Source organism: Camellia sinensis, chromosome 3 (assembly GCF_055761805.1).
Source record: "Camellia sinensis isolate YWXY chromosome 3, ASM5576180v1, whole genome shotgun sequence".
Taxonomy (NCBI): domain Eukaryota; kingdom Viridiplantae; phylum Streptophyta; class Magnoliopsida; order Ericales; family Theaceae; genus Camellia; species Camellia sinensis.
Window position 1 is genome coordinate 86,832,247 of NC_138963.1, and position 10,714 is coordinate 86,842,960.

General features: G+C 39.8%; 1 protein-coding gene across 1 annotated transcript; it reads right to left on the minus strand.

The window, feature by feature from the left end:
* Window positions 1–297: 297 nt before the first annotated feature.
* Window positions 298–4,093, minus strand: LOC145821659 (uncharacterized). The gene is made up of 2 exons (XM_082918203.1): window positions 3,822–4,093; window positions 298–565 (listed from the first exon to the last, which is right to left on the minus strand). Exons 1-2 carry the CDS (start codon window positions 4,091–4,093, stop codon window positions 298–300), a joined length of 540 nt encoding a protein of 179 aa, XP_082774329.1.
* Window positions 4,094–10,714: the final 6,621 nt, after the last annotated feature.

Genomic DNA, 10,714 nt, shown 5'->3' on the forward strand with positions numbered 1-10,714 from the left:
AGAGAAATTCTGGAAAAATCTAAGAATTTCTCTGGTTTGTTATTGAAATATCAATTGAGAATTTCTCTGGTTTATTAAAAATAACAATTGAGAATTTCTCTGATTATTAAAAATAACACTTGAGAATTTCTCTGGTTTGTAATATCTGAAAAAAATTCTGCAACTTACCCAAATCTGTTCTTCGCTTTTTTCCAGTTGAATTTTTCAATCGAAAGTGTTTCTCTATTGAACAATGTTCCCATTAGGTCCCTCCAAGCACAGACGGAAGCATGTGAAGCCAAGACTAAAGCAGATTTGTCAAAGGCACAGAGAAATAAGGTATACAGCATAAAGTGGATCAGAAGGGATAACAATGGCGGCACCAGAACCAATATTAACAATCGCACCTCTCTTCCTCTTAATCATCCTAGGTAAAACCGCTTGTGTAACCTTGGTAGTCCCTTCAACATTGATTTTAATCAAATCAGCCAACAATTGCTCGTCTACCTCATGGAAAAACCTCGCATAAGGATACGAAACTCCAACATTATTGACCAACATCCAGACCTTCAATGGTTTCACGAATCTGATTAACCCCTTCGTTCAAATCTCCAGAGAAATCAACAACCACAGTCTTGATCTGGGTTTTCCCGAATTTGGCTCCGATCGACTCCGAAACCTCCTTGAGTTTCTCGAGGTTTCGACCAACGAGAATCAAATTCAGACCTTTATGTTCCTGACTTGGTTATCCTCTCTAGCTATGAGAATGCAGGTGTAATATAAGGGCACGGGGGTGAGGGACCTTAGACTACAAAAGAACATATTGTGGATCTAATCCATTACTAAAAGTTGGATAGAGACTTTAGACCGATTTTCCCTTGTATTTATTGCTAACAGATTTTTTTTTTTTTTTTTGTGGTTATCATGTAATGGATAATTAATCTTTTAGTGTGCAATCGATATGTTTGATATATAAAATATTTTTAATTTTAGATTTTTTTGATTTAATGTATTAGTTTAATAATGGCATCAAAGTTGTCGCTATGTTTAACTTTTAAAAAAATAGAAACTAATTTAACAAAAATAAATATCAAAAAAATTATTTAAAAAAATTATTTCTACCTTCCCAAAAGAAAAAATTATATAACAATGATGTGTTCTAATTTTTTTCACCAATTTCATTTTTAGTTTCTTGGAAAAAATTTCTGAAAGTAGATTTTAAAAACCAAACCAAACAGAATATTATAACTAAAAATGTTTCAGCATTATTCATTCAAAAAAAGGTCATTACATTTTAGACAACATACAAGTTAACCAACACAAAATAAGTTGTATGACAACTTTGCCCTTGAAATAAATCGTTTGCAAAAGAAACATATTTGATTGTCTTTATTTGAAACAAAATTCAAAATTCATTATTAAATGTATTACAATTGAAAAGTCAGAAACCAAAGTGATACAAACCTCAAATTATAGAGACTATTAGTGTAATTCACCTTATTACAAAGTATTACTCCCTCCGTCCCAAAATAATGGTCCCTTTTGGGGAATTCAACCTTTTTTGATAGTACAATTATTGCATTTGAAAAAAGTTGATTTTCCAAAATTATCCTTTTGATAGTATATTTTTTGGGAATATCAATGTCATAATTGTACTTTTTATATTATTTATTAATTTAAAAGAAGGGCAAAATAGGAAATTTATATTATTTTTGTACTTGATTTTTGAAGAGGGACAAATGTCTTGGGACAATGAAAAATGGAATAAGGGACTAATATTTTGGGACGGAGGGAGTAGATTGCATTTCATATTCAAGAGTTTGCGGCACAAAATTTACAAAATTGTCATTATGGTCTATGTTGTCATTCAATATGGGCCGAACATGATGATGACGCTTTCCCTTAGGCATGCAATAGTGATAGTCAAAAAAAATTGTGCCTCTTTTGCTATGGGGATGAGTAAGTCTCTTGTTAACAGATTCTCAGGTCTACTATTGCTCCGAAGAAGCGTCTCCTCCATGCCAACCTTACTAACTTCACTCTGTCTTTATTTTCATTCCATCCATAAATATGGATTTGATCCACTCTTCAAAAAGAAAAAAAAATAATAATAATAATTCAGTAAAAATAAATCTAGAATATTAAGTTTAGTCAACTTAAAATAATATTCAAGAAATATGACATCATAAAAAAATGATATACTAATCATGCATCAATAACTTATAAATCTTAAAGTCTCATATAATAAAAAAATGATGATATACAATAATATCATGTAGAATGATGATTTATAATTCAATATGTTATAAATATAACATAATAAAAGAGTTATGTATTAATAAGTTATAAATCTAAAAAAAGAAGACTGGAACGTCTACAATGTCTTTCAAAAAACAGTAGAAGACTTTTATTATAGAATTATACCGATGAAAAGTTTCGAAAAATTTTCGGAATACTAGTAGTGAAAATTTTGAAATAAATATATAAATAATATTAGATTATAGAATTTGTATATATATTAATATATTATGGATTATGGAATTATGCTATGAAAATCTTTTGATTGACGTCATTCCATAACTATTGATACTATTATGGAATTAAGCCACTGTCATTCCGTAATATTAACGTTGATTAAGAGATGTGAATGTTGATTTTTGACCACACAATCAAATAGAAAACTTAACTGGAGAATACGCGGCAGAATAAATTAAGCCAACTACCTGCCAACAAGAAGATGAGAATATCGCGGTGGCTCATCCACCCGAAGGTACTCCAACGATCAAATCAGTCAACTTATCTCTCAAAAATATCAACATAAATACACAACTCACAGAATAAATCATACCTTAGACCACGAGGTGCCTTACTTTTATAGCCAACAGTGTCCTCATCCCTTAGAAGTCTCACTTCCTAAGACTCAAGCACAATGCTTATCTTGGACTCTTAGTTAGATATGGATAAACTCCTCAAGAGTCTTATCATTATCCAGACTAAGTGACATCTCTTATCTAGGACTCTTGTCCTCTATCCAAGTATCTCAGATTTTGGTATTACCGTATCATATCTCGGCCATACTGCAACCATCTCGGTAACATGCCTCACCATGTGGCACCTCGGCCACGTCATTCTCAAAATACATCTCCACAACTGTCCCCTAGGTTCTATTACCTCGGCAACCTAAGATGATGGAACCTCTATCGTCTGATCTTCAATCACGTCAGCCAAACGACAAAATGAGGATATTTCTCCAACTAAGATCATGACTCGTCAACTTCAAGTAACTAGGACTCAGATGCCCGCTTCATCAAGAATCAAGAACCAAGTTCTTTCAACATCTCAACCGAGATTGCACTACTAGCTGAGGTCATTACCCCACTAGTTCAAGAATTCCAAGAATCTCTACTGCTCATGAGCTATTACGCTCCATTATCCTAACTGCTTCTTCCGTATGTCACTGTCTTATTGGCCTGTACATGTCACGTGTCACTATGTCACATCAATTTTGCCACGCCGCCTAACGTCAGCGCGGGCACTTTGCCCTAGGTGGTTATATCAATTTTTGCCGCCTTTTCTTATTCTAACAAAACTCTTCCCCCCTCTCTCTCTCTCTCTCTCTGTCTTTTCACTTTTGCAACTCCAACCTCTCTCTTTAGACTTTCCCTCTTTAAAAGCTTTGCCTGTTCTTGGTCTTCCCTCACTTTTTCAATCCCCTGTTTAGTTGGGAATCGTAATAATTGATGCAGCGTTGAGGGAACAGCCCTCATTGTATGTAGCCAAGATCTTCCAAGAATGACATTGTATGGGGAGGGGGTATCTATCATGGTAAACCCTATAATTACCTTTTTGGTTCTGCTTGCACCTCCAGACTCGTGGTTCCTAGCGACCATGTCAGCGTCCCATTGAATCTGACCATAGGGCTGTCAGATTGCTCTAGATCATCTTTGTGGTGGCCAAGCTCCTTGTAACATCTGACATACATGATGTCACAAAAACTACCTTGATCAATCATGATGTGCCTCACCTGGTAGTCTCCGATCTTCAATGTCACCACCAGAACATCATTGTGCGAATGTTGTACCATATCTAAGTCCTCTTCAGTGAAGGATATCATCGACTCCTGATGTCCACATGTTCTGGGCTTCTTCTACTAGATCTAGTAGACATGCTGCAGATGCCTTACCCTCTAAGTCTCCTCTCGAATTTCATTTTTGTTGACCTTCAAGTGAATTACGTTGATTACCTGTGGTCCCTCTGCTTGCGGTGGTGGTGATGGTAACGGTGGTGTTGCCAGGGCCTGGGCCAGCTTCGCTTGTTCCTCTCTTGTTTTTGTTTTATCGATTAGGTCTCTCAAGTGTCCCTATCTAACCAAAGCCTCCATGTGTGACTTCAGAGCCTGGCATCCTTGAGTCATATGCCCAGTCTCTTCGTGGTAGGCGCAATTTTTCCCAATGCCTCTGCCTATGTACTCTTCTAGGATCTTCTACAGTGCCCTATAGTACAGCTGGTTTCTAATTCTTTTCAAGATTTTATAAATGGAGATCTTGAACACTATACTTACTACCTACATAGACCTCAATCCTATCTCTGGCCTGTTAGTATTGATATTTCTTCAGCCTCGCTTCAATGAGTCATTTCTCCTCTCCTACTTTGATGCACTCATCTTTTTTACTTTCCTATCTTCCTCAACCCTATCGTATTTTTCAATCCGTGCCATGAGTTCCTCTATGTTCTTCAGGATGGTTTTTGCAAGTGATTGCCTGAGTAGGCAATCATCATCCAAGTCATTCTTAAAAGACACGACTGCAAGCTCTTGGTTACAAGCTGAAATCCGATTGTAAACCTCGTAGTACCTCTTGGTGTAGGCCCTAAGACCTTCGCCATCGTTAATCTTTAAAGCCCATATGGAGTCTACCTTCAGTGGTTGCAATCTGTTTATAACAAACCTGGCCACAAACATCTCGGTCAGGCCTTCCCAACTCTTTATACATCCTTTTGATAGTTTGTGGAACCAATCTAATGCTATTTCCCCAAATCACGATGGAAACACCTTGCACAATAGCTACTTATTCCCACTCTATAAAGCCATTGAATTTAAGTATAAATCGATATGAAAGTTTAGGTCAGACTTACCATCATAGATCTGAAACCTCAGCATGCTAAACCTTTTTGGTGATTCGAATGCATCCAACTCTACTGAGAATGGCGTCTTCAGTTGGGCGTTGGATGTGACCTCGGCATCGTGTCTCTTCCTTTGGAGGTAATTTCTCAAGTCCTTATTTGTTCGTCCGGGAGCTCGGCTGTCAGTCGACTTTAGCTTTTTTGGAGCGCTATTTCCTGTGTTAGGGTGCGTTCTCTTAGACTTCTCCATGTCCACTACATTATTAAAACAGAGGCCCTGCTTGTGGATCTGCCAAGATCCCCTGACGTAGGTGCCCTTGGTTCGTGGTGTCCTTTAGGACTCTCTTTGCACTGACTCTATCTGCCTGGCATCTCGTGATTGCTGACGTAAATTTCCCTATCCCTTAGCATGCTGTGGGACAATTGGTACCGCCTTTTGTCCTCTCTTTTAGACATAGGCTTTGGCTGTTGGTGCCGGTATATCTTGCAAAGGAAACGCTGGTTGCATCACATTGTTCTGCATCATAAAGTTAACTACCATCTGTAAGTCTCTCAACTTATTCGCCATATCCTTTAACTCTTCATCCCTTCTCAGGCATCTATTCTTTCATACTTGAAGATCGCTTTCAGGTAGTGCTCATCTCGGTTGCCTTTCTTGTTTCCATTTCGCCCCCTGGCGACATTGTTTGCTTCGGGATCTACCGCATGCACTTCTTCATTGTTGTTTCCCCCTCCTACATTAGGATTCATATGTACTTCCTCCTCACTGTGAATGTCATCCTCGATTCTCACTTCCTATCCATTATTGGCCACCTATCCTTACTAAGTTCCCACAGATGGCGCCAAAATTGTGGGTGTTGATTTCTGACTACACAACTAAACAGGGAACTTAGCTAGAAAGCACGCGTTAGAATAGATTAAGCCAACCACCTCCAAACAAGAAGATAAGAATACCGCAGTTGCTCGTCCACCCAGGGGCACTCCGACGATCAAGTCAGTCAACTTATCTCTCAAAGATATCAACACAAGTACACAACTCAGAGTATAAATCATATCTTAGACCCACGGGAGTGCCTTACTTTTATAGCCAACAGTGTCTTCGTCTTCTAGAAGTCTTACTTCCTAGGACTCAAGCACAGTGTTTATCTTGGACTCTTAATTAGATATAGATAAACTTCTCAAGAGCCTTATCCTTATCCAAACTAAGTGCCCTCTCTTATGTAGGACTCTTGTCCTCTATCCAAGTATCTCAGATTTCGATATTACCGCACAATTTCTCAACCATACCGCAACCATCTCGGCAACATGCCTCGCCCATGTAGCACCTCAGCCGACACCTCGACGGCACATCAGCCATGTGGCGTCATTCTCAAAATACATCCCCACAAGAGAATTTAACATTTTATTTAATTTAGCGAAATTAGATTTAGACCAATTGCCAGATGACATGTGTATATTTATATTTATTAAATTTTAAAAAAAATGAGAAAAATAGGTTTGGATTTTGAGCCTTAAAGAGACCACAATGTTTTTGTTTATATTATATAATGCATATATATATATATATATACACTAACATCATACCTGTGCTGTAATAACCCTCATGCTATCCTACCCATACTCATATGCATTCATGTGATTCCGTCTTGTAAACTTGCATTTCTAGTCTTGTCCTTGTTTGTTTAAGTGTTACAACATGTTTTGTATCTTGCTTGGTGTGAGTTTAGCCGAGGTCATTTTCAGTTATCTTGGAACCACTTTGTTTGACCTCCACCCTCACCCTGACATATTGGCCGAGATGTCATTATCTAGGCCGAGGTGTTCATCACCTAGACCGAGGTGTGAATCATCTAGGCCGAGATGTCATTATCTAGGCCGAGGTGTTCATCACCTAGACCGAGGTGTGAATCATCTAGGCCGAGATGTTACCTTTGCACCCAAGTGATCTTGTCCCGGAGTGGTATGACCTAGACCGAGGTGTGGCACATCTAGGCCAAGGTGTGTCACAGCTTAGTCAAGTGTTGTCCTTCCTAGCCGAGGTCATCATTCCCTACTTGTCGATGTCTTGATATTAGCCGAGGTCCTTACTCGCCAGAGTGCCCATGCCGTCTTGCTTGTTGAACACACTTTGTCATAGTTTTGTCTTGTCACTCAGTCACCTTTTTGTTTAGCACCAACCAGCCGCTGCCACGTGCCTCTGTAGAGGGTTAAGTCATCCAACAGACTTAGAAATGAATCATTTTGCTATATGTCTTTGGTTGTGAGGAGAGAGAAGCTCTAGAAGAAGAAGAAGAAGTTTAGAGTGAGAGAGTGGGTTTCGAGCTTAATTCCTAGAGATCAAACCATTAGATTCGCGTATTGAGGTTAGATTCTTGATATACTCTCGTCATTCTTACTAATCATCTAGCTGCATTGCATGATCGAACCTGTTTTGCATGTCATGCATCGATTTAAAGTTGGTTTTAGAAAGAGAAAATGGTGTTCATGTGTTCTTGAAAGAAAGGTCTTGTTTAATCTGAAAGTTTGCATGAAGCTTCGTGTTTTTGTGTTTGTTCTCACTAGATCCTTGAATATGGGTACCCAGGTCCATGTTTTTGAACTCCTAGCATGAAATCTCAGATTTTGTAATAGCAAATCATGATCTTTGCATTTATCATCCTCATGTTCATGTCCTTCATGTTCATCATGTTCTTCAAGAAAGGGAAACCCAGATTTTTCCTGACTTCATTCCGCTGAATGTGACCATCGAGGCAACACCTCGGCAAGGAGGTGTGGGACCTCGGCCTAGACCTGGTAGTCGCTCAGCATGTTTTTCCGAGATAAAGAATTTGTGTTTGTTCTGATTTGACTTAGTCTTGGGGAAATGCCGAGATCATCTGCATGCATGTGAAACTTGTTTGAAAGTGCATTCAATAGACTTTGCCATGTGTTTGTAGGGTTTGGACTTGCCTCGACCCCGACGTTTGAAGAACTAAGTGAGTGGTATTTTTAATAAAGCTATGTTATAATGTTTTGATAAAGTCTCGTTTTGCTCCGTTTTGAGAAAGTATTTGTAAGCATGAATGGTTATTCCTAATTGGAAAATATTTATACATATCTTGTTTTGATGACATTCTTGGAAAGTCCGTACGTGCTAAGGGACTATAAGCACTTGTAGCACAAAGTTTGGAAGTCCGTACGTGCTAAGGGACTATAAGCACTTGTAGCACAAAGTTTGGAAGTTTGTACGTGCTAAGGGACTATAAGCATTAGTAGCACAAGTCCTTAGTGTCCGGGGACTATAATGCAACGACACCATTGAATTGAGATACCTCCCTTGTCTTGCCTTGTCTTGTCTTGTTTGCCACTGACGGTTTACCGCGTGGGTCTTGTTGTCGAGATGTCATCACTTGTATTATAATGATGTTAGTAATCATCCTTTGAAACTTGACAGATTTGCTAGATGGACTTGATTCATCCTTTGACTTGCACTAGTTATGTTTTGTATTGTTTAACAAAGATCTTGAATACCAATCATGCAAACCCCTTTATTTCTTATACCATTCACTGAGTATCCAAGCTCACCCTCTCTATATATATGTAGGTGATGAGCAGGGAGGCGGTGACGCCTAAGTGTGACTCGCAAGCTGTTTTGGGTTTTGTTATGTCGGCTTAACTTGCATACACGTCGGCAATGTTGAAAATTATGCTTCTCGGCTTATAATGCTTGTAATTTACACATGTCGGCTGAAGAAGCCTTTTGATCAAGATGTAAAATGTATTTTGTACTTTATTGTATTTGTATCCAAGTGGTAATATTATGTAAAGTTGTATGCTATTCCATGTAACTTACGCACTGCTCTTATGGACTACTTGTACTTTAAAATTTTGCTTCCGCACTTGTGAGCCCCATATATATATATATATATATTTATACTCTATTTGTGTATGAATTTTGGAAGTTGGCCTTCGGTAATCACGAATTACTGGCCATCACGGCACCAAACTACTAGGGGCGGTTTGGGGTCGTGATAGAATGGTATCAGAGCACGCATTCCTTATAGTACGTTATTCACACACACTTCGAGTCCTAAAGAGCATAGGATGTCCTTTAGAATAATTTTAGGATTGCATCATATTGCTTGTTGCTTGGCAAGGTGTGCATCATCTCGGCATAACCATTTGTTATTTGCATACATGCTTCTTGGTTCAGTTTGTTTTAAGGTTGCATTTTGACTACTCATAGCATCATGAGGAGAGGTAAACCATCAGTTGGCCGAGATCAATCAGAGGATAGATTGGACAGGCTGGAAAGACTGGTTGAAGGTTTAACCCATGAATTGAGGCAGATGAGGCAACAGAATACAAGCGCTACATCTACCCCGACCGAATAGACGGATGGCCGACATGCAGCTCCACCTCTTCCAGTGCCCCAAGTGCCTCCACAGCCAGCCTTGTATGGGGAAGGGACAATGACTTTGATTAAAGAGTTCAAGAAGATGAACCCACCGAGATTCGCAGGGGGCATAGAGCCGATGAAGGCCGAGGCGTAGGTTTTGGAAATGGAAAAGCTATTTGAGATCTTCCCTAGCACCGACACTCAGAAGGTGACATTAGCAGCATTCACCTTAGACGACGACGCTCGAAGGTGGTGGATGATGATCTGGGAGGCTAACCCTGGTTTAACTTGCGCCAGATTTTTGGAACTGTTTTACAACAAGCATTTTCCGCTTAGCGTTCGCGATCGCAAGACCACAGAGTTCTAGACTCTGACACAAGGCAGCAGAACAGTGGCAGAGTACGACCGCGCCTTCACCGAATTGGCGAGATATGCGCCTCATATGGTCAGTGATGAGTATAGGAAGGCCAGGAAGTTTGAAAGTGGACTACGAGGACCAATCCAGGATCGGGTCAACATGCTCAATATGCGACTTACGCCGAGGTGTTAAACAAGGCCATCTTGGCGGAAGCTAACCTAAACCGATATCAAAGCTCTAGAGAGAGTCAGAGGAAGAGACAGAACTATGAAGGTCGTCGGATACAGTTTAATGCCAAGAAGAAGGCGAATGTGGGCAGTTCCAGCAACTCAGATCGGGATGGGAATGCTAAGCCAACGTGTTCGAGTTGTGGGAAGCCGCATACCGGGGTTTGCCGCTGGGCGACAGGAGCCTGCTTTGAATGTGGCGAGATAGGCCACCGCGTGAAGGACTGTCCAAAGGCAAGAGCTGGTGATGGTAAGAAAAGTGGGAGCACCTTAGGCTCTGCACAAGGAAGCAATGTTGGAAGGACACAGGTGAGACAGGGCAGAGTTTTTGCTTTAGTGCCAGGAGACACCCAGAATGCTGAAACGGTAGTGTCAGGTACACTCTCAATTTGCTCTCAAGTTGCATACGTCTTGATTGATTCGGGCTCTACGCATTCCTTTGTATCTGTTAAGTTTGCCTATAAGTTGATCCAAAAAGGGTGTCAGGGTTATTTGTGCAGTATACTAAGTGATTTGAACGGAAGTGTTGAGTTAGCCGACATACCAGTTGTTAAGGAATTTCCCGACATTTTTCCAAATGAGCTGCCTGGCCACTTAGTCGATAGAGAAATAGAGTTTACTATGGACCTCGTGTCGGGAACGCAACCTATC

Coding starts and splice junctions, on each gene's coding strand:
- LOC145821659 (XM_082918203.1), bottom strand. CDS start 4,093: ATGATATCCTTCACTGAAGAGGACTTAGATATGGTACAACATTCGCAC. Junction 566..3,821: donor GTGCAAGCAGAACCAAAAAG/GTAATTATAGGG, acceptor GGGGTTAATCAG/ATTCGTGAAACCATTGAAGG.